General features: G+C 39.5%; 2 protein-coding genes and 2 pseudogenes across 3 annotated transcripts in view; 1 reads left to right on the top strand and 3 right to left on the bottom strand.

Annotated features, from left to right (window-relative positions):
• The window catches only part of LOC119811235 (olfactory receptor 1468-like), a 55,973-nt gene that overhangs the window by 8,423 nt on the left and 22,565 nt on the right, over window positions 1-24,985 (bottom strand). Inside the window, exon 1 of one of the 2 annotated variants that reach the window (XM_038324941.1) lies at window positions 10,687-10,792. The exons of the other annotated variant lie outside the window; for it this stretch is intronic. The gene's annotated coding sequence lies outside the window, so the exon portion shown is untranslated. Of the gene's footprint in view, window positions 1-10,686; window positions 10,793-24,985 lie in introns of those variants that run through there. 2 annotated transcript variants of the gene reach the window in all.
• LOC119811238 lies at window positions 1,591-2,604 on the bottom strand (annotated as a pseudogene).
• On the bottom strand, window positions 7,442-8,631 carry LOC119811233 (annotated as a pseudogene).
• On the top strand, window positions 15,633-16,568 carry LOC119811236 (olfactory receptor 1468-like). The gene has a single exon (XM_038324942.1). The coding sequence runs from the start codon at window positions 15,633-15,635 to the stop codon at window positions 16,566-16,568; it is 936 nt and encodes a 311-aa protein (XP_038180870.1).

The following is a 24,985-nucleotide window of genomic DNA, read 5'->3' as shown; positions in this document are numbered from 1 at the left end:
AAATCAAACATGAAATAACAAAGAGAAGATGTGATGAAGCTCACCACTTAAGTTTATGTGTGTTAAGACAGAAATGCTCACAGAGCCTTACATGAAGGCTGTGTTGGATAGACATACAAAATAGCAGAGAGGTCTGGAGGAGCTGGTCTTCGCATGAGGATGAGAAAGGAAACAGGCTAGAACACAGGAGGCTTATTTTGGAGCCAGACAAGACTTCCAGTGGTGGGACTGGGTTACATTCAGCTGAGCTGTTGTTCAAACTGGTTCCTTAAATCTCAAAACAATCCAGACTGATTCGAGAGCAGAAGTCAGTTGTCTGATAACTGACAGCAGGGCCCCCTATTGCCTAGGACAACATCCACACTGCTTGTTGAACATAGAGAGGTCCAGTTGGTGTGAGTTTAGAGCTTTCATCCCTATATTCTCGTCTCTTTTGCTTGTAGAAGAATCCTCAGGATACAGAAAGAAAAACCTGAACATCAACCCAGCCACCTTCATTTAAGATGTTCTGTGGCAATGGTGACCTAGAATTTGTAGGAGTGACCAACTAATGTTTTTATTAACTTTAGGCCCTCTTAATGTGAGAGACCCTATTACCCATAGTTCATGGATGGCCAGAAAACTAGAGACTGGATAGCCCAGAGACCTAGGATAAAACCAAACATGAATGGCAAAAAGTAAAATTATTCTTAAAGATATTCTGCTATTCTTGTAGATTGGTGCCTTGCCCAGTTGTTATCAGAGAGAGGATTCACCCAGCAGCAGATTGGAATAGGTTCAGAGGCCCACAGCTAAATGTCATGCAGAAAGAGAGTCTAAATTGAAGATCTATATTAGGTTCATCTTCTCAAGTCCCTCTTCTCAGAGATCAAGGAACCCCATGGAAGAAGGAGAGGGAAGATTGTAGGAGTCAGAAGGAATGGAGAACAGAAGATCATGCCCTACTGAAACAGCTAATAAGGGCTCACAAAGTCTGAAATGGCAAACCCAGGGACTGCAGGGGTCTCTACCCGGTCCTCATTGTATATTTTATGGCTATTGATGTTCTGTAGGAGGACTCTTAACAGTAGGATCAGGTTTCTCTCTGACTCATTTGCCTACTTTTGAGACTCATTTCCCCCTATTGGGTGGTGCCTTGTCCAGCATCGATACAAGAGTGTTCACCACGTCTTACTTTATCTTGATTTGTCATGTTTGTTTGCTGTCTCTTGAGGCCTACACTATTCTGAAGAGAAAATGTGAGGGAATGGGTCTGGGAGAGAGGTAAGGTGGGGAAGTTAGAGGAGTGGAGGGAGGGGAAATGGTGGTTAGGATGTATTATATGAGAGAAGACTCTAGTTTCAATAACAAAACGTAAAGATGAGGATCTGATAATTCAGTGGCTCTTACTTAAGGCTTTTCTAGAATCACACATACAAGGCAGAGGAGAGCATCAATAAGTCTCTGAGGTCCATTTCCCTAATCGAACTACTCTGCAAAAGGAAATATTATATAGTATGCTTTTGAGTGTGGATTTCATTGTACGAATACATTTTAATATTAATATAATGTGTTTCTAGATAAATTTAAGTAAATATCTCAGTGTTGGCATTATAAAGAGGTTTTCTTCTTGTAAAGGAGTCTTGTCAGGGCCTCTTTCGAATCTCTCTTCCTCAGGCTGTAGATGAAGGGGATCATCATGGGAATAACTACAGTGCACATCATGGCCATGGTACTCTCCTTCATGGTATTATTAGCTGATGAAAATATATAGACACCAATAATTGTCCCATAGAACAGCAAGACCACAGGTTGAGAAAATCTTTTGGGAATACCCAAACAGATGAAACCTTTACAACAGAGCAGACAATTCATACATAGTACATAATGATGAGTAAGATTGGGATGACCATAACAAGGCCTCCCGAGATAGATATCAATAGTTCATTAATATGAATGTCAGAGTAGGCCAACTTGAACCAGGCAGTTATGTCACAGAAAAACTAAGGGATCTTATTGTCTTTACAGAATGACAATCTAGCCAGAAGTAGAGTGTGCAACATGGAATATAGCATGGTAAGTAACCAGCAGAACACCATCACACTCTCTCTCTCTCTCTCTCTCTCTCTCTCTCTCTCTCTCTCTCACACACACACACACACACACACACACACACACACACACACACACACACACACACCACACACCACAAAGCTTGGAACTCATGATACTGGTGTAATGAAGGGGAAAACAGATGACCACATAGCAAGCAAAGGCCATGACCATAAAATGGAAACCCTCTGTGTCTCTAAAGGCTATTTAAAAGTACATTTGTGTCAGGCGATCCACATAGGGAATGTTTTGGTCCTGGCTCTGCATGTTCTGCAGCAATTTGGGCATTGTGACAGAGGAGAAGCAGAGGTCAGAGAAGGACAAGTTGCTGAGAAAGAAGTACATGGGTGTGTGGAGATGGGAGTCCAGTAGAATGAGGATGAGGAGGAGGAGGTTCCCCAGGACAGTAGTGAGGTACATGGCCAGGAACAGGACATAGAACAGGTGCTAGTACTCTGGGGGAATGGGCAGGCCCAGGAGGAGGAACTTGGAGATGACAGTTTGGTTGCTCATTATCATTTTTTGTCTCTCTTAGGATAAGGACTAAGCTCCTATTGGGGACACAAATGCTGTTTCATTATCTCACATGTGCCAGTGGAATAGCCCCATATCCCCACATGGTCTCACAGTGACACTTGCATCTCTCTTCATCAATGCTGGGGTTAAAACTCCTTACCTCCGACGTTTTAGAGTTGCTCCTCTAATTCCTTCTCACTTCTTCCTCTTCCCTCCTTCATCTGCTTTATCCTTACTCATATAAAGAATATTGCTTATCATCTACTCAGTTAAATTTACCCTTTCTCCCATACTAATTGAGAACTTCAGCCACATTCCCTAACATCCTATACTGCTATGCACTTAATGCTTTGGTCACTGCATTAAGCTATTTCCACCAACTGTAAGCTATGTTCAGGGAAAGTCACATATGTCCTTATTTGTTTGGTTGTTTACAGTCATTCTCAATCTCCGTCTGGGGACAGTATCTGTGATAGATTATGAATTTGGTCAGTGAAGACTCTATTCCTGCCTCACAAACTGATGCAGATTCTTTCAACTTCAAGAATAGAAAAATCCCCGTTTAAATTGAAAGGCTTGACTGGTGAGCACTAAATTATATACTCTATAATGAGCATCAGATTTCTAATGTATTTCTACAGTGCTACGGTTAGTCATATGTATCACTTCTCAGTAATGCTGATTAACTCCAAATCATATCCATATGCCTTAATCCCCAAAATGTTGTTATTGATGCAATAGACAGATGCAATGAAAATTTTTGCAAAGTATAAAAAAGAAGCAACAATATTAATTTGGAATTCTCCCTTGAGTTACTCCTCAGGGGTCTATAATGTGTATGATAGTTAATATATACATCAAGTGGTTTCAGCCCTAATGAAAATTTTGGACAAATACTACTTGCTATGCAGACATTTTATAAATGTTAAAATCTGCAGACTTTGAGTAAAACACTTCATATCATGATGAAATTCATGCAATCACATGAAAGACTTAGAGTGGAAAAAAGACAGTTCACAGTAGAAAATTTTGCATCTTCTGCCTTAGAAACAAGTCTGTACAACCTCGACCCTTTTTGGAATCCCATATTCGAGATAATTCCTCAAATGTTGGTTTTAATGCCTCCAACAGTATGCAGTCTGTATCCTAAGTCGCATGTATGGGACCACACACACACACACACACACACACACACACTTGTAATTCTGTGATTCTGTACAACACTTGCTAATAATTCTGTCTCATGTCACAAAGCTGAAAAGACAAAAAAAATCAAGAGATCTAAGCAACTTTCTGAAATGCTACAACAAAATCTATCTGCTAGCATATTCACAGACTGGCAGTGTTTAATGCAGCTGACTGAATTAAGAATTTTCAATCTTAGACTTGTGGAATAGTATTAGAGAAGGGGAAACCATGTATATCACATATCACGCACCAGAGTGGGGAACCCTGATGGCTCCTTGGCCTTGAGAGGGAGGGAGGGGAGGTATGGGTGGAGAAAAGGGGAGGGAAGGGGGAGAAGGAGGGGAGGGAAGGGGGAGGAGGAGCGGAGGGAGGGGGGAGGAGGAGGGAAGGAGATGGAAATTTTTAAATATAAAAAAAATAAACCATGAGGAAAAAAAATAAAATACTAAAGGTACAAAAAAAAAGATGCTCTTCTTATGTATCCAAGGTTGGTCTCAAACATGCAACACTCCTGTCTTTCCTCCTGAGCACTGGTATTACAGGTATGGGCCACCATGCCCAGTTTCTGCTTCTCATGCAAATGAGCAGTGCCTTTGTGTTATGTAGGCATATGTGCAAAGATCAAAAACAAAAAAAATCACTATCAACTGTTATCACTGATGGACCAATGGATTTCATCCTTCCTCAAGTGTTAAGCCCATAGTTCTCAACTTAAACAGCACATAAAAATCCCAAGAGATCTGTTTCTAACATTTAGTATGCCTGCATATCATCTTGGATACTGTAGAAATAATAATTTTGATTGAGTAGCTTTCATTACACATTTTACATGAACATCTAGATGATATTAGTATCTTCCTAGATGGACTGCACTTAGGAGCTATCACAGATATTGCCACTAAGACTCATACTTGTGAACTTGTGCGCATAGAATGGATCATCATCTTGGGTAGGACATTGTTCAGAGTTTGCTAGGACCCCACAGGGGAAAGTGTAGTAAACAATCGTCCAGCACTACAGCACTGACATCCATCTCACAGTGCTGCTCTGTGTTGAAACAGTGTGAATTTGAGAAAAAATTACATAACAAGTAATTATAATGAACACATCAATATGAAAGTGATTATATGATGACCATGAAACAAATATTTGTACAGTATGGTGAAGTCTTGGAAGTAATAGGAAAGGAAAATTTTATCATACATGAAAAACTGCCCTGCATAATACTGGAAATTCATGTGGATTGAAAGCAAGATACCATCTTATTTTCCTGACAATTTACTTAGCTCTGCTGAGGGTGAGGCAAAGTTTCTGGTTCAAAACCCTGCTTATCTTCCTTTTATTTGCAGTCACAGAAACTACTGGCCCCTGTACTCATCGCCTCTCAGTACCATTCCTACTCTCATGCCCCTGCTGCCATGTCTGGGCCTTAGGGGCGCTGTACCCCAGAGGAGTCCAGATTCTGTATAACTCACTAAAGACATGGCAATTATCCAGGACCTTTGGAGGACCAATTTACCTCAGGACTCTCTAGTGGAGACCAATTATAGTCATTGATCACTCCTTCCTACACATACAGAAAGGTAGAATTTAAAGAACAGCAACAAACAAAACAAATAGCAGCAGCAAAGCCAAAAGAGCATAGGAAGATGCATATTCCTTGTCGGTTCAGGTAATGAACATGGCTTTAATTTGACTGAACCCCACTTTCTTAGGGAGGAGGTAAAGGAAAGTAATTGGAAAACCTCATGAAATTATCAGAAGTTATTCTGATTATTAATAACTTAAAGTATCTCATACAACAAATATTTACACAAAAAAAATCATTAGTAGTTTTTATACTTTGGATTGAGAGCCTAGTCTTTGGTTGGAGGCCAAGCCATCTCTCCAGCCAATCCAACAATAGTTTTTATGTGGAGTGAGACAATAGAAAACCACAAATGCTTGGAAGGCTTCCAAGGACAGCATCTCAATTCAACATGAATACTTGCAAAAGGACTTATATACGCAACATTCTAGAAAAATTTAAAGCTCATTAGCTAACTTACTCTGTATGCAAATATGTAAGGAGAACAGAAACACAGCAAACAGATAGCATTTTTAATGTTTCCTCAAGCCAACAAAAAAGCAGTTCATTTTCCTATGTCTGTTCACACATTTTAACTTCATACCTCTCCATGAAAACCTTAATTATATCTACCATGATTGTGAATCAATTGGTTTCAGTTACTCCAAGAAAAGTGATGCATCTACTCTCAGTGTTCTAGTTCATATGAGATGCAAACGTGGTTGGATAATAGGCTCAAGTTCCAATTCAATCAGCCCTGAGTACTGTGATGTTCACTTACATAAATAGAATTAAATAGCCTTAGTATTTTCATGTTATTCAAAGCAATCTACATTGCATTTATAGAACCCTTAATTCCCCAAAGAATTCCTGTGCCAATTCACACATATGCTCACCTCCAACCATCTGCATGCAATTCCACTGTACTTTATGTTTGTACAGATTTTCTATTCTTCATATTTCATATGAATATAAGCTCTTCATGGCTGGTTTTTCTCTATTAGCATGGTTTCAAGGTATGTTTGTGTAGTTCTATGTGCCAATAATTGTTTTATTGCTCATTAATATGGCATTGTACAGATACGACTTGGTAATTTACTTAATCATTGGTTGGTGAGTCTTTCCACGTGGGGACAATGATAAGTATAGCATCTGTGAATGTTAATGTACAAGCATTTGTTCGAATCAATTCTTGTAGGTATGGACCTAGTCTTATAGTAAGTGCATATTAAATGGTCTCTTCCCTTTTTATTTTTAACTTATTTTAAAATAAAAACTATTCTTATTTATAACAGCCTATAAGGTGGTTGGATTCCATTTGGCATTTTCATTTAGTTTTGTTAATATCTCCTCAACCCTTTCTTTAACCCATTTCTCTGCCTTTCATTTCTGCTTTAAACTTGCTGCAATTCAGTATTAACTCTTGTATTTTTATAACACATGTATTGTATTCTGTTTTCCTTCTACATCTCTCTCTCTCTTAAGGTCTCTGTTTTCCCCCTCTTATGAGTCATTCTTTAGTGTTCTTTCCTCTATACACAAGCCCACATAAATATAAATATGTAACAATTATCAGTGTGGCAGGAGAGATGGCTCAGTGGTTAAGAGTATTTCCTGCTCCTGCAGAGGATACAGATTCCTTTCTCAGCACCAATGGGGCAGCTCATAACCATTTGCAATTCTAATTCAAGGAGATCCAATATCCTCTTCTGTCCTCTAAAGGTACCAGGCATGCATGTTAAAATAGTTTAACATATGTATGAGCAAAAATTCTTATATACATAAAATAAAGAAAATCCTTTTCAAATTACCGATCAGAATTATGTTGGTTTAGTAAAATGATAACTATTCATTTTTCTCCAAAATTCATGACTTCACAAACCCTGATTAGTTGTCCCCACAGATGCAGCTACAAGACAACTCACACTTAAATAAAATCCATTATACATGGGTCCATATTTTTACTTTTCATTCGTCACCAATAAACATCTAAGAAGATTCAATTTTCTTTTTTTTTAAAGAGGGGTGCAATGAACTTTATTGATGGTATTCAAGAGAGTAGGGCTCTCTAAGCCCCTCCTGCTATTCTGGGGGTCTGGGATGGAAACTGTGAGGGAGATGCTCAGTGTGAAGGGTTGAGTTTGGACAGGGACTGCTCAGCAGCCGAGGGCCTCTCTCTTGCTGTGTCCTTGCTGGGATGGGTGGTCAGGGTAGGCAGGCTTCCTACTCCTTGGAAGCCATGTAGGCCATGAGGTCCACCACTCTGTTGCTGTAGCCAAATTCATTGTCATACCAGGAAATGAGCTTCACAAAGTTGTCATTGAGAGCAATGCCAGCCCCAGCATCGAAGGTGGAGGAGTGGAAGTCACTGTTAAAGTCACAGGAGACAACCTGGTCCTCAGTGTGGCCCAGGATGCCCTTTAGTGGGCCCTCAGATGCCTGCTTCACCACCTTCTTGATGTTATCATATTGGAGGCTTTCTCCAGGCGGCATGTCAGATCCACGACAGACACATTGGGGGTAGGAACACGGAAGGCCATGCCCGTGAGCTTCCCGTTCAGCTCTGGGATGACTTTGCCCACAGCCTTGGCAGCGCCAGTGGATGCAGGGATGATGTTCTGGGCAGTGCCATGGCCGTCTCGCCACAGCTTCCCAGAGGGGCCATCCACAGTCTTCTGGGTGGCCTTGATGGCATGGACTGTGGTCATGAGCCCTTCCACGATGCCAAAGTTGTCATGGAAAAGCCAAGCAGTTGGTGGTGCAGGAAGCATTGCTGACAATCTTGAGGGAATTGTCATACTTGTCATGGTTCACACCCATCACAAACATGGGGGCATCCACAGAAGGGGCGGAGATGATGACCCTTTTGGCCCCACCCTTCAAGTGGGCCCCAGCCTTCTCCATGGTGGTGAAGACACCGGTCGACTCCACAACATACTCAGCGCAGGCATCACCCCATTTGATGTTGGCGGGATCTTGCTCCTGGAAGATGGTGATGGCCTTCCCGTTGATGACGAGCTTCCCGTTCTCAGCCTTGACTGTGCCTTTGAACTTGCCATGGGTGGAGTCATACTGGAACATGTAGACCATGTAGTTGAGGTCGATGAAAGGGTCATTGATGGCAACAACGTCCACTTTGCCAGAAGTGAAGGCAGCCCTGGTAACCAGGCGCCCAATACGGCCAAATCCGTTCACTCCGACCTTCACCATCGTGTCTCTGGAACGAGGCTGGCACTGCACGAAAAGAAGTGGCTGTCTCTAGAGCAGGGAGGAGCAGAGACTCAATTTTCTTGCTATGGGAAGCAGAGCATCAATGAAGACAGGCATGCAAGTATCCCTAGAGAGGATGTGAATACTTAGGATATACGATCATGGGTACTAGAGAATATGGTAATTCTATTATGGGTTATATTAAGAAACCCCCATAGTGATTTACATATTGGCTGCAACTGTATACACTGCTGTCAAGAGCAAGAGGGAATAAGGGTCCCTTGCCAATGTTTAGTGATATTTGTTTTCTTGATGATGGCCTTTCTTACTGGAGTGGAATTGAATCTCAAAGTAGTTTTCATTTTTATTGCCCTGGTCATGAGGGATGTTGAATACTTTAAAGGGTATATTTTGGCCATTTGCATAACTTTTCAGAACCCTCCATGTAGTTTCTTCTACCCATTTTTATTGGGTTTCTTGTTTTCTTGTTCTTTAGAATGTGAGATCTTTGTATATTCTGGATATTTATCTTCTGTCAGATGTGCACCTGCCAAAGATTTTCTCACATTTGAAGGCTATTTCTTCATGCAGATCATTCTTTCCTTTGTTGTGCTGAAGCTTTTTTTTTGTTTCATAGTATCACATTTATTGACTGTTGCTATTAGTTACTGAGCAATTGGAGAAAACTTCAGAGTGTCTGTACATAGTCTCATCTCTTGTACCATTTTCCTGCTCTGTCCTCTAAACGAACATTTTCAAAGTTTCAAGCCTAATATTCATCTTTGATCCATTTAGATTTATTTATTTATTTGGTTGTTTTTTATTTATTATTTTTTAAAAATTTCATTTTACATTCCAACATCAGTTGTCCCTCCCAACTTTACTCTCACAATCCCTTGCCTCCCCCAACTCATCCCCATCCACTTCTCCCAAAGGGTAAGGGCTCCCAAGGGGAGTCAACAAAGCCTGGCCCATTAAGTTGAGGCTGGACCAAGCCCCTCTCTGCTGCATTAAGACTGAGCATGACACCCCATCATAGAGAATGGGATCCAATAAGCAGCTCATGCATGAAGAATAGATCCTGGTCCTACTGCCAGGGGCCCCTTCGATAGACCAAGCTATGCAACACTCTCCCACATGCAGAGTGTTTAGGTTGGTCCCATTTAGGCTCCACAGCATGTTTTAAGGTTATATATTGCTGGGAACATTTGTAACAAAAGATAGAATGAGATGGGAACTCCTTCAGCCATTACCTTTAAAATACCAGGCCACTTGGGCATGGTCTCTTGTACTATAAATTGTAGTAAGGAGCCACAGGCTGCATTCCTGCCACATGGATCCCGGCCGCCTGGCTAGCTTATGCCCCAAAATAACAACACATAAACTGTATTCATTTAAACACTGCCTGGCCCATTAGTTTCAGCCTCTTATTAGCTAATTCTCACATTTTGCTTTAACCCATATTTAGTAATGTGTGTAGCACCACAAGGGGTGGCTCACCAGGACGATTCTAGCCTGCATCCATCTCGGAGAGGAGAGTCATGGCGACTGACTTCCCAGCATTCTGGGACCCTATTCTCTCTGGATGTATACCTTGCTCAGCCTAGATATAGTTGGGAGGGCCTTGAACCTTCCACAAAGCAGTGCCTTACCATCTCTGAGAATTAGATGGGGGTTGGGTGGGAGGGTGTGTGGAGGAATGGGAAAAGGGGAGGGATTGGAAACTTGGATTGGTATTTTTTAAATTAATGAAAATTATAAAAAGGAATTCAAGACCCATTGTATATATTTTATTGTACTTAATTTTTTCTTCCTTGAACTATATCTATCACATTATATAGATTCTCATCTTTATTTTCCTCTTATCCAGGAATTCAAAACCATCTAGTCATATTCTTAGAATTGGAGGTCACCATTTCTTTTCTGAAATATTAAGTCAGCATTCAATTACAACCCATGACCCATGTCTCAACACTATTATCTTCAGTATGTTTAACCAACACAGGCATTCTGAGGTGGAAATACAGTCCTCTCTTTCCTGAAGCATTCTTCAGACAATGATCTCGTTCTTGCGGACAAAATTCCTATAATGTGCACAATCAATACTTGCTTACCTTGTTTATACCAACTTCTTGTAGTCCAATATGGCCCCATCTGGTACCTGTATTCTTCTCTTCAGCAATACTGTACTTCAAGTTGAAGTGTGTGTCTCCATAATTTCTGATTTGATATTCTCCTTATCTGTCACTAGAGAAACATTCAGTGCCAAGAAAGTATTGCATCTAATAGAGTTATTGGCTGAAGAGGCACCTAATTGTGGTACATATGCAAAAAGGACCCCAGTCCACCTGCCTTATTGTTTAAAATAAGCCTTATTGTTTAAAATAATTTTTAAGGAGTACATCATAACAGTATTTGCAAAAGGAAATCTACTATGACATCTTTCTCTGTGATCCAGAGAGGTTTCAGTGCAAAAACTGAAAAGTGTCTTCAGAAAGATGGAGGTGAGGTGCTGTCAAGTTCACCTCGTTTAAGTTCTGCTGCTGTAGCTGAAATAAGGTTTGTGACAGAAAACATACAGTAGCATATAAAGTGTACATAGTTCCCAAAGGGTGTGTTCTTCTTCTGGGGAATACAGCAACAGTTTCACTGATATCGAAGTTGAGGATACTCTTCAACCATGTCTGTTCCTTTTGTCAGTTTTTCACTGTGTGTCTAAAAAGCTGAAATAAACGTCTTAAATGATGAAAGGGCTATTCTACTAATGACTTCAGATATTTCTGTCCATAGCCACTTGGATTAACATTTCTGATCTCACATTGAGGTGATACATCAATATAAGGATATAGGAGAAGAAAAGTATTTACCTGATGGTAACCAGGAAGCAAAGAGTTAGAGATGGTGCAATAAAAACAAATGTACCCTTCAAAAGTATGCCTCCAAATAAAAGTACCCTCCAAATAAATCCACATTATATTATCTTCAGTCTCTCCATAATGACTCCATCACTGGATGGATCCATTGACTATGCCAAGGACATAAAGATTCTATCACATCTGCAAAGTCTTTTAAACACTGATTTTGGAACTAGGCCTTCACACACATTTGGGAAATATTTCATAACTAAACCATAATACTTCTGTAAAATACTCTAAAAGAGCAGAGTTGTCATTCTCTGTGGGGTGAATGATAGTCATTATTAAGGAAGATCTTGATCTTTATACACACTAGAACAAAAAACTGAGCTTATAATACAGAAGATTTTATGGCTACCATATATTTCCATGTACAAAAATAAATGTTAATAAATCTATAACAAACTAATAATTATAAGACCAACTAACATATAGATTCCCTGGAAATGAAATTTTCAGCATATCACTATATACAACAACTCTACAACATCTGAACCAGAAGATGAGAGCCAAGTGCACGGAACAGGCACTGAAATCATAAATAACAAATGTCATCTATGGTTCTGTGGTGAATGGTAGGATTATGATAGTGGCATAGGATATTAAGTTTCACTTAGAGAGGTAAGGAGCCGAAGTCTTTTGAAAGATACTGACTTGACAAATAATTGAACATGATTTGAGGGAGTTATTTTTTCTTATTTATTGGTATAGATATAAAATTAGCCCATATACACCTAATCTTTGTTAGTAGTATGTGTATATCTCCCTAGAGCCTGTGTACAGCAAGTTGGGCTGAATTGAGAGTGGATCACGCAGGAATATTCTTGCTGTAGTATGTTGTCATAAAATTTGATGGATTCTAGTGTGAATTATTATAATATTTTAAATCATTCATATTATGGTGCTTAAGTGCTTTAGAAGTCTCCTGACTGTACCTTTTAACCCTCCATAAGGTGGGTTCTAGGCTGCCAATCCCCAATGGTATCAATGACTACATGTCCATCTGTGAGTTTCATGTCAATCCATCCTCCCCCTAAAATAACCAGATGTGATCAGGGCTGTATCAGTCCCTATTACAGGACTCTTAATTGGTTCTAGAAAGGTCCTGATTAATTAATTTTTATTTATTTGAGTTTTTTAAGGATCTGGACTCCTCTGGGAGTAGGTTCCCTTAGGCCCAGGAATGAGTAGAATGGATGGTACACAGATCATGAACACAGAGGCATTACTTCCTAGGCTGCAATTAATAAAGGGAATAAGCTCAGGATTGGGCCTTAGAATCACTTGAAGACATCCTAGGTGAGTTGGGAAGGGTGGTGACTAAGAGACTTTTAATGTCTTTCTAACCCAAAAGTCTAGTTTCCAAGGTTATATGATATTCTGCAGGGTGACAACTTCTATTCTCTGTACCTCTCTGTCTTTCACATCTTTCTAAGCTTCCACAAGCATTTTCACTAATATTTTCCAGATATATTTGTTAGTAATAATATTCGTTAATACCCATGAACACTATAATCTTATCAGACTCTATCACATCAGTGTAACACCAGTTCGGTAATCCATACAGGTTTGATGCAGTAGTTCTTAAACTTAGTTTTGTTGTAAAAGCAATTGTAGTGATTTCACAATTTTTGAATAGATTGCCTCTCAGGAATGGTACTTTAAATTTTCTGAATAATCTAATGATGAGTAAATTTAAAAGTATCTCTGTCCATTTACAACAGCAACTGAATTTCTATGGCTGTTACTTAAAAATAAAAGTCAGAACTGAAGGAAAACAAGCGATAATGGGAAAAAGATGTCCTGGTGTATTTCACTTATTCTAAATTTTAGAAGCACTATCTTAGATTAATTGTAGAGAGGGAACTTATAGTTTCATGGATCAGAAAACATGAAGCTGTTGTCTCTTGCACCCAGAATCTACATATGAACTACCTCATCTGTAATTCACTCTAGATATCAGAGATGGGATCTTATCAGGTACAAGAGAAGCAAGCTTCTAATTCTCTGTGTAAGTAAAGAGTATTTTCCCTCCCTTAACAGAAGCAGATAACTTACTTCCTTGGGTTGGAGTTTTCCTTCTAGTACTTTCTGTAGGGCTGGATTTGTGGCTAAGTATTCTTTAAATCTGGTTTTGTCATGGAATATCTTGTTTTCTCTGTCTATGGTGATTGAAAGCTTTGTTGAGTATTGTAGTCTGGGCTGGCAGCTGTGGTCTCTTAGTGTCTGTAGAACACTAAGAAGCCAGGACCTTCTGGCCTTCAAAGTTTCCATTGAGAAATCAGGTATTATTCTATAGATCTGCCTTGATATGTCACGTGGCCTTTGTCCTTTGCAGAATATTATTTTTTCTTTATTTTGATGACTTTTGATTTTTGTTCAATCTGTTTGGTATTCTGTAAGCTTCTTATACTTTCATAGCATGTTCTTCTTGAACATTTGACAAGAAGTCAAAATTATAGGTAAAGAGTTAAGGTTCATATATTTTGTCAAAGAAAAACTAACAGCAGTAGTTACTCTAGTTTGATAGACATTGGGGGTCTTTAAAAGTGCATGAGCGCATTTCAAAAAGCAACTGATAATATTAAAAGTATATTGGATAAATATAGTCAGCCTGCAAGAGGTTCCTGCTGCAGGATGAAGGGCAGACATGCCTTTCTTGAATTGAGTTTACAGCCTAGGGGGAATCAGTGATGAACAACTGACCCAGGCACCGAATGTTGTAGGATGAGTACCGTGAAAAAATGGTAATGGGTCTTATCTACCCTAGACAGACTTGGGAGACTTATCTTAGAAAGCCCACATACTGTACCTGAAGGAAAAATGGTAATTCAGGTTAGTGGGAGCAATGGGAAGGAACTGCTACACAGAAGGAACACCAGCTTAGAAAAGCAGAGGACTGGGAAGTTTACCCTCAAACTCTGCATTACTGGAGATAGAGTGCAAGAGTCACTGTGTGACCAAATGTGACTGTATGTGTAGGAAAGATTGGGCACTGTAATGTCAAGTGTGCATCCGAAAGAAATTTAGCTTTCATATTAAGAGCAGTGAAATCCACCAACAATTCATTCAGCAAGGAAGGATAATTGGATTTCCACTTTACATGTGAAGAGAAAAAGAAAGCCATTTGAAAAGAGTACTGAAGCTTTGAATGAGGGAGGCAAAACGAGAGTTGGTTTCAATAGTCCAAGTGAAATGATGTCCTTTTCATGGGTGGGAATATTTATAACAAAAGTGAATGAAATGAAAATAAAGTTTAGGGTTATAAGTTTTACTTGATGGGGGTATAGATAGTGAAAGAAAAGAACGAATGAAATAAAACTCTGATTTCTGCTTTGATCATGGATTTCTTTTACTGATATGAGAGGCCGAAGGAGGATGGGTAAGCAAAGGAACCGGGTGAATGTGGAAGCTTTATTTGGAATCTGCTGTATGTTCAATGCTTGTGACACATTCTGGGGAAAAAAATCATTCATCCTTAGAAATTAGAGTTCTGTAGGATAAGATAGAAATACAACCTGAGTTCTAAATGATAATTTAAACCATTTAAACGTATGGCATTTTCATTGAGATAAGTTTAGAATCATAAACTGAGACCATTCACACAAAGACCTGGGGAATATTACAATGCAAGAAACTGAAAGAGTTGAAGCAAATCATAATCACCGAGGACACATAACCAACTGACAATTAAGAGGAAAGTTAATACATTTTGTATCTCACATAAGAGCAGAATTTAGCACTTAGTCTTCCTACAACTTGTTTTGCCATGTTTTAGCAATATCCATTGGAAGACCGCATTTTTCTGATTAGAAACAGATGAGGGATGGATGGAGGAAAGAAGAAAGAGCAGGGATGAACTTTGGGAAGAAAAGGAAGGGAAAACTGCGGTGAGGTTGTAAATCAAATAAGTGAATAAATGAGCAAAAGAGTAGAATTTAAAGGATGTAATACTGAAACATGCAAAATTTACAAAAGAATTAAGACATTATGGTTATATAAATTTTTTGCAACTTGTGTATCGTAATAATATTTTGATGGCTGTGAGATTAATTATCCTAAAGGACATGTCTTAGAGGTATGTTCATTTTATTTGAAATTTTGACAGATCCTACCATTTTCCTTACAGATATTACAGAAAGATCATGCCTGAAAACAACCGAACAGGCATCTCCCAGTTCCTCCTGCTGGGTCTTCCCATCCCCCCAGAACACCAATATCTGTTCTATGTCCTGTTCCTGGCCATGTACCTCACTACTGTCCTGGGGAACCTCATCATCATCATCCTCATTCTATTGGACTCCCATCTCCACACACCCATGTACTTTTTTCTTAGCAACTTGTCCTTCTCTGACCTCTGCTTTTCCTCAGTCACAATGCCCAAGTTGCTGCAGAACATGCAGAGACAAGTCCCACTCATCTCCTATGCAGGCTGTCTGGCACAAATGTACTTCTTTTTGTTTTTTGGAGACCTTGAGAGCTTCCTCCTTGTTGCCATGGCCTATGACCGCTATGTGGCCATCTGCTTTCCCCTTCATTACACCAGCATCATGAGCCACAAGCTCTGTGTGGGTCTGGTGGTGCTATCCTGGGTGCTGACCACATCACATGCCATGTTGCACACTTTGCTCTTAACTAGATTGTCTTTCTGTGCAAACAATGTGATTCCCCATTTTTTCTGTGATCTATCTGCTCTACTGAAGCTGGCCTGCTCTGATATTCACATTAATGAGTTGGTGGTGTTGATCATAGGAGGGCTTGTTGTTGTACTTCCTTTTCTATTTATCATAACATCTTATGCACGAATTGTCTCCTCCATCCTCAAGGTCCCATCAATTCGAGGCATTCACAAGGTCTTCTCCACTTGTGGCTCCCACCTGTCTGTGGTCTCACTGTTCTTTGGGACAATTATTGGCCTCTACTTATGTCCATCAACTAATAACTCTACTGTGAAGGACACTGTCATGTCTATGATGTATACAGTGGTGACTCCAATGTTGAACCCCTTCATCTACAGCCTGAGGAACAGAGACATGAAAGGAGCCCTAAAAAGAGTGTTTCAAAAGAAAAATCTCTTCTGACTATGATAATCACCTTTTAGGTAGTTTTATAACAAATTCAGGTAGATATATTAATATTAATATCAGCATTTCTCAACTTATCCACACTTTGGGCTATTCTGTTAAGGGAACTTTCTATATACTTATTCCATAGGTAAAATGTGTATTTAACTAGGAACCCCACTGTGCCTTCATTCCCTTGTGAGTCTAGAAAACTATTGCATAAAAACTGTTAGGCTATAATTTTTTGAATAACATCATTATTCCACGTATCATTAAATTGTGTCCTGGGATCTTATCATCTTGTCCAGAAATCTGCTTTTTTTTCTATGATACCAGTTTTTAATTATACTTCATGATCTGAGATTCGTATTCAAGAACATCCAAAAATCTCAATTTCACAGGTTCTTATTGTCTTTCACATAAATGACTCCATAGAAAATTTCACACAATTTGGTATTTAACTGTTCTTCCCATCCTAATTTATTTCATCTCTATGCAATCTTTTCTGAGATAGCCTGGTATTAAATAGATTTTTCTAACACTGCCACTACAGTACTATATTTTGTATTTTTCTGGGAATTATCTTATAACCAAAGGATGTAATTTTTCTCCCACTGGAAGCAAGAAACTAGAGGCTGGTGGAAAGTTCAGTTGGTAAGGATGCTACTCATGTTTATTTGCACTTTTGGAATTTTGGATTTAAAACTCTATAGCTATGTTTATTTTCTTCTTCATAAAAAAGGGAAGTAGACAAGGTAAACTGATATTTTTTGCAGATGGAAAGTGGAGCTCAACAACCTCCCAAACCACACAGAATGAGATGAGTGAAGCTTGCTGATGACGGAAGACTATGTGATTCTGCAGTTTCATTTCTTTTCTCCCACTTCAGAAAGAAAAGAGCTGCTAGTCTCTTTAAAGCCTTTGTATTACTATGGCATAGAGCAGGCTTCCGGTTATGACAGATTCCTTTCCTCTGTTGAGTATTCACATAGAAACCAATCCTATCTCTTTCATCACCTTATATCCTTTGTTAACCCCTACATAACCATGAGAATCAAAGACCTTCCTCCAGAGGCCCTGTTTCCCTTTTCATATGCCGAGAAGACAGATCCAGTGGGGATCCTGGGGCAGTTAAATCTCAATGTAAAGAACTTTGAACTCTTCATGTTCTTTATAAGTCTGACCTTTGCCTTTTATTACTTATCTTGACTTATGATGCCACTTCCCGCACAGTTACCAGAGCAGCCACATCTGTACACATATAAACTTCTTAGGCAAGTTAGCCTTAGACATAGTATCTCATCACAACAACAGAAAAGTAATGATTATGTAAGTTAGTATCAGAGGGTGAGCCATTGCTCTGAAGAACAAGACCACGTTGTTTTCAATTGTTTGTTTGCATTTGTTACCTTTTTTAGAAATGTGAAGAATTTGTGACTTCAGACTAGAAAGTGGTTGAATGCTGTAAGCAGAGCTTAAAGGAACAGTCTAGTAAGAGCCATGAACATAGTCCTGCTGAGAGCAATGCAGACTATGGAGACCCAGCTCAAGAAGTTTCAGAAAGGAGTAATATTAACAACTGGGTTAGGGGCCAACTGAGTGATATTTTAGCAGAGAATCTAAATGAATTTTACCTTTTCTGAGAAATTGGTTGAGGAAAATTTTTAACTTAATGGACTAATATCTTTTATGGAGGAAAATTCAAGACTGAATAGTATTGAGTATGTGGAATAGTTCTTATTGTGGAATAGTTCTTATTATATAGATCTGCGTGAGAAAAAGCAATTTGAACAAAAAATATAAAATATCCTGTTTTCAGTGATAAATATCCCTAGGAAGCTTAATGTTACAGTCAAGGTATGTGCTAGCAGAGGCTGCAGTGACTAAAGAAGTTATTATTATAGTTAAGAAGAGGCCTTCTCTGTACCCAAACAATGGAAAGGGTGACCCCAGAGCAAAACCCAAACCAGCTAAGCTCCCAGCTTGTAGAAGAGAACACGAGGGTGATCCTAAGAGGCCAGGCTCCATTACAAGTTAGCAGTGCCATCTACACAATGTTGTCATTAGAGACACGAAAGCTTCCAGAGTGAAGTGCTCATTGGCTATTCCACCATGGTTTCCGAGCACCACCACGGACAGGCAGCAAGTGAATGAAGGCTGTGTGAGGACACTGGGTGAAGCTGTGAAACTCAACCCTAAGTTTTAGTGGCGCCACCTATATGTTGAAGATTTCAGAACTATGAGACATTGGCCAAGAGCACCTCCAAATAGTGAGTGTAAAGGACCCAAGAAAGGGGTTCTTTGCAGGCAACAAAGCTGGGGAGGCATAGCCATCTAAACCCTTTGAACATAAATTCCCAGGCAACAGACATGGAGCTACAGAATTTTGATTTTGCCCTTCTGGGTTTTGATCTTGCTTATTATATCCTTTGTTTCTTTACTATGTTCCCATCCCTCTCCTTTGAAATGCTAACAAATTTTCTGTTCCATTATATATTGGAGGTATACAATTTTTGTTTAAGAGGGGGTTATACTTATGAGACTCCTTTGAGTCCTGGAAATTACTTTCAGCTTTTAGTCACTGTTGAGACAACGAAAGCTGGATTTAGTACTTTGTGCATTAGAATATGCCCATGGGCCTTTGGTCACTGGGAATGGAATGCAGTGATTTGCAGGAAATTATGGGGTTTGTCAGTCTAACTGCCTTGAGGGGCATACATCATAGGTTTTTCAGATTTGAGTTTATTGCTCTTGGGGAACTGTGTGCCTTTCAGTTACTAATAAACTGAAGCACTCACTCAGACAGTGAAACATTCAAGCTACCTGTGTTTCTCTCTGTTCCTTAGAAGTCAGGATAGATAGTATGTAGAACTTGGCTAAACAATTGTTATTAAACATTAATCTTGTGTACCTCGTCTAGCTTGCAACCACCATTATATCATGGCATCCTCCATTACATTTTGTTTCTGAAAAATGTATAAAAGTGTGATTGCTGTAGTAAACATCTCGGCCTCAGTCTCACTGAGACCCCCACCAACCTAACCGGGTTTTCACTCCCACCAACCATATCCGGAGACCCTTGTTTGGTAAGCAAATGCTCTTGTTTACAGGTAGTGCTTCAAACAGGGACCTGAAATGTGGGAATAAGAAAATATGGAGACAGGAAAAAGAAAACAGTAAGGTGAAAATCTTCTGATTATGGTGTGTACACAGATATAATAAGATGAATCTACTGAATTAATTTACTGGTGGTTAAAAATTGGACAGGCAAGATTGAAGTAGCAACACTGTAAAAGTTCTAGGAACTATGTTGCTAGCAAAGAGAGCTAAATTGAGACACCATTGGTTGATGAAATTTCTGGATGCCATTAGTGAACCTCAGCCTTCTTTCCCTGAAGGGGAATCTCTTGATCCCAAAAATTGATCATGGTTAGGAAGAGCAATTCAGGAATAATTGCATGCAAGACAACCAGAAAAAAATCCTAGTAATGATTTCCAGCTTCGTAAAGAAATATAAACAGTCATTGGAAAAAGTAGCATGGTTAAATTAAAAAGTGAAAATGATCAGGAAAAAGCAGAACACTGGGAGTAGAAGAAAAATTAGAACCTGGAGCTATACTACATAGTATGAGGACGTTTACTGTTTACCTCTTCCTTGTGCTGATTGTGCCAATCCACCTGCTGCTCCACTTCTCTCCACTTCTCATTTCTATCCAATAAGTGCAGCTCTTGGAGTTTTGTTTTTGTTTGTTTTTGTTTTGTTTTGTTTTTTGCTTTTTACTTCATCTCTTTGCTGAGGTTATTAGGGAAGGTTTCCCCCCACCATAAGAAAATTATTCTCCACTAAGTCACAAAATAGGTCTCCAAGACAAGAGACTCTATAAGGATCCCAGGAGATGGGAGAGAACATGGAAGGATTCTCTCTTTTACCTCTGTGTGAAGCCCAAGAGATTAAAGAAGACACGGAAGGAATCTCTCTTTTCACAGTGAATGAGATACCTGATCCTAATAAACTGGGGCAGTGAGTTAGAAATTAAATATCTATTTTATCTAAGACATCTTAAGCAGGCTCATGTTCAATATGGGTCAACTATACCTTTCACATTATCTCTCCTTGATTCTATTTCTAGGGATGCTTTTGTTCCCTCTGTTTGTAAGATCTTAGCCAACTGGGGTAAATATTTACTGTGGAGGATTATGCAGAAAGATGTCAAGACCAAGCTACTAGAGATCAACAGAATAATGGCTGGAGAGATGACTCAGCAATTACAAGCACTGGCTGCTTTTCCAAAGGACCAGGGTTCAATTCCCAGCACCCACATGGCAGCCCACAACTATATATAACTACAATTCCAAGGGATCCAATGCTCTCACACAGACATATATGTAGGCAAAACACCAATGCACACAATACCAAAGAACGCACATCTTTTAAAAAAAAGAAATTAAAAATATCAACAGAATAATATACCTATACCTTTTTAAATGGAGAAGAAGACATGTACAGTGATATTCAATGACAGATTACATATTTTCCTGAGGCTTATGACAAAATAAATGCTTTGGCATTGCAAGCATAGTGTAAGTTACCAGATTCTGGAATAAATACAGAGAAACTTTCTAAAAGTAGAAAAGGGCCTGATAAAGCATATAGAGATTATGTTTCTCATCTTTGAAAGCTATCAGTCACCTAATGATTGATGAAGAGTCAGGGGTGATTATTGTCAAATAACTGGCATATGAGATTGCTAATGCTGCATGCCAGACTGCCATCCATCCCTTTTGAAACAAGGGAGATATTAATAATTTTATCTGCCTCTGTGCTGACATTGGGACTTCATATACTCAAGGGTTTTATCTCTTGATGTGGTCCTCCAAGGCCAAATGTTGCCTCAATTGTTGGCAGTCATCCAGCAAGAAAAATGAATATGAGTAATGGTCATGAATGTTTTAAATGTGATCTGTCTTGACACTTTAAAAGGAAGTATCCACAAGGGAGGTGGAGTGTCCCTCAAGTCATGGAGCCTAAAGCCCCAGGTTTATGTCCTCACTGTAAACTAGGAAATCAATGGGCAATGTAATTAATCAATGTAAATCTAAAAGGAATAGTGAAGAACAACCTTTGCCTCAGAGAAACTGGGTCAGGTATCAGTCCCAGGCTCTACCAAAATCTGTGGTCTAGTAACCACTTAGACTTATCCTCCTGGCTGGATAATAATACAATCAGCCCTTCATAGTGACCAGACCCTCATGTATCAAGATTTTCCAGGGCAACCACAAGCCACACAAGACATGACTTAGTACTGCCTTCATATTCATATTGACACCAGAAATATCTGCTGGTACAGTTGGACCTTTGCCACAACGAGTGGCTGGGTTGATAATAGGGAGAAGTAGGGTAAACATGGAAGATTTGCAGATTTTTCCAGTAGTTGTATATTGTGATTATATTGGTGAGATTAAAGCTATGATATCTGTTCATATTAGCATCCAAACTAGAGAAAAAGAACAACATAGTGCTCAACTGTTATTGGTTCCAGTGTCAGTGTTTAATAGGGTAAAATCTGCTCAGGAATGGGGACTATAATGCTTCAGGTTCTCAGATGTGTACTGGATAGGATCAGTTACTAAGGAGTGGACCACTGTGCTCCTATGTAGAGATGCTAAGAAATTTGATGGATTGTTAGATACAGGTGCCAACGTTTCAGTTCTGTTGTCTCAATCTTGGCCCTCCCACTGGCCTCTCCAAAGCACCTAAGCAGTGCTCGATCGCTCTGGCCTGCAGGATTCATGCAGTAAGATTTCAGTTGATAGAGCAGAAGGCTGACCCACCAGAGTGAATGTGTTCTGATGGAGATAAACTCAGTTCACAAGGTGCTGGGCCTACCACTATTTGTATGTCTGCTGATTCTTACAGTAGATCTCTTGTTAAGCCATAAGTACTGTCCCTTAGTGCAAGATTCAGCAGAGCATGCATTATTGGGCACAATTCTTTCCCAGGTACTGTTATATTGGGACACACACATGCACACACGCACACATGCGCACACACACACTCTGTGGGACCTCCGGTGGGAAATTCAGGCATACAGTCAATAACCTCAGTTTCCACAGTTTAATCTTCACTTCATTCCCTGAGATACATTAGAAGTCATCACCCTGCAACTATTTTCCATTTGGCAGAACATGAAGTCAGGAGAGGCATCTTTCATATAGAACACATTTGGGACCTTCAAAGATAAAGAGACATTAAAGCTCAGAGGATTCCCTTTGTTTTGCATGTGTATATAAACTGGAAACTTTACAGAATAGAAGGAGAAGAGCAGGAAAATAAAAAAGAAACTGATTCAGAAAAGTGCATAGTAGAGAGTTCATTTTACCCTCAGATCTAAGTTCTGGGCTTGCTGTTAGTCTTCTTCTAAGCCCTAAAGGGGACACCGAGGCTGGAACTCAGTGGTCTCAATATTCCATGAAGTGGGAGTTTCCTATGGACCTCAACAAAGTTCACAAATTGATGTGGGAGAGTCTTCTGTTTGTGTTGATTTCATTCATTAATAAAGAAACTGCCTTGGCCCATTTAATGGGCCAGCCCTTAGGTGGGTGGAGTAGACAGAACAGGAAGAAGGAAGTGAGGTAGATGGCTCAGTCAGATGCCATGCCTCTCCTAAGTGAGATAAATCGCCATGTCTCGCCTCTCTGGGGCAGACTGCCATGCCTCTCCTCAGGGAGACAGATGCCATGAAGCCAGCCACCAGGTCAGACATGCTGAATCTTTCCCGGTAAGACACCACTTTGTGGTGTTACACAGATTATTCGATATGGGTTAAGAGGCTGAAACTAATGGGCCAGGCTATGTTTAAAAGAATACAATTTGTGTGTTGTTATTTTGGGGCATAAGCTAGCCAGGCGACCAGGAGCCGGGTGGTGGGAATGCAGCCCACAGCTCCTCACTACAAGAAATGATGTGGAAGTCCCCTCTGTGTGCTGTGATTACCATTAATGAATAGAGAAACTGCCTTGGCTTGTTGATAGGGCAAAACTTAGGTAGGCGGGGGGGGGGGGGGGGGACTAAACCAAATTCTGGGAGAAGGAAGGCAGAGAGAGAGACACCATGGAGCTACCAGAGTCAGACATGCCAAATCTTTGCCTCCGGCAATATACAGATTAACAGAAATGGGCTAAATTAATGTGAGAGTTAGCCAATAAGAAGCTAGAGCTAATGTGCCAAGAAGTTGTAATTAATATAGCTTCTGTGTGGTTATTTTGGTTCTGGGTGGCTGGGACAAACAAGTGACCTCCTCCTACACATGAAACTTTTTTTGATTCTTCTTCTCATGCAATGCATCTGGACCACAGTTTCCCCCTCCCTCTGCTCCTCTAAGTTCCTCCACAACTTTCCTTTTCCCCCAGATTCATTCCTCCTTTGCCCTTCTGAAAAGAAATGGTCAGTCAGGTTCCGTCTAGCCTTATGTGCTGCAAGGGTTGGCAGTTAATTTGTGGGGAAGAGATGTCCTTTAATACCTAGGCATATATCCCTTTGTACATAATATCCCTGCTGAAAAGATGATGCTCTCGAAGAATGGATTCCTGGGAAGAGTTGCATGGAATAACTGAACCTTTAAATTCTATTTCAAAATAATAGATGAGATTGGGGGTATTTTTCTAATGGCTGCTGAGAAATATCATGCTGATCCTGTAACATGGTTTTCTGAGGATCCAATATGGGTGGATCAGTGAACACTTACTATAAAGAAGAGATACTAGCTGCCTAGAAACAATTTGGAAATGGACATTATGAAGAATCTAACAGTCCATGGGATTCTTCTACTTTTGTGATTAAGTAATGGTCAATAAAATGGCACTGAGTGCCTACATAAAGAACCTGGAGAAATCTCACACAGCGACTTTAACAGGACATGTAAAAGCTCTAGAACAAAAAGAAGCAAACTCACTCAGGAATAGTAGATGACAGGAAATAATCAAATTGAGGGCTGAAATTAATAAAATAGACACAAAGAAAGCAAAACAAAGAATCAATAAGACAAAGAATTGGTTCTTTGAGAAAATTAACAAGATAGACAAACCCTTATCCAAACTAACTAAAAGGCAAAGAGGAAATATGCAAATTAACAAAACCAGAAACGAAAAGGGAACACAAAAACAGACACAGAGGAAATCCAGATAATCATCAGGTCATATATCAAAATTCTGTACTCCAAAAAATTGGAAAATTTAAGGGGGAAAATAGACAATTTTCTGGATAGGTACCACAAACCAAAATTAAATCAAGAACAGATAAACAATTTAAATAGACCTATAATCCCTAATGAAATAAAAATAATCATCAAAAGTCTCCCAACCAAAGAAAGCCCATGGTCAGATGATTTCAGCAAAGAATTCTACTACAATTTCAAAGAAAAACTAATACCAATATT

This window comes from Arvicola amphibius, chromosome 4 (genome assembly GCF_903992535.2).
Source record: "Arvicola amphibius chromosome 4, mArvAmp1.2, whole genome shotgun sequence".
Lineage (NCBI taxonomy): Eukaryota > Metazoa > Chordata > Mammalia > Rodentia > Cricetidae > Arvicola > Arvicola amphibius.
Note: the sequence above shows the minus strand (reverse complement) of the source record. Positions and strands in the feature narration are given on the sequence as shown.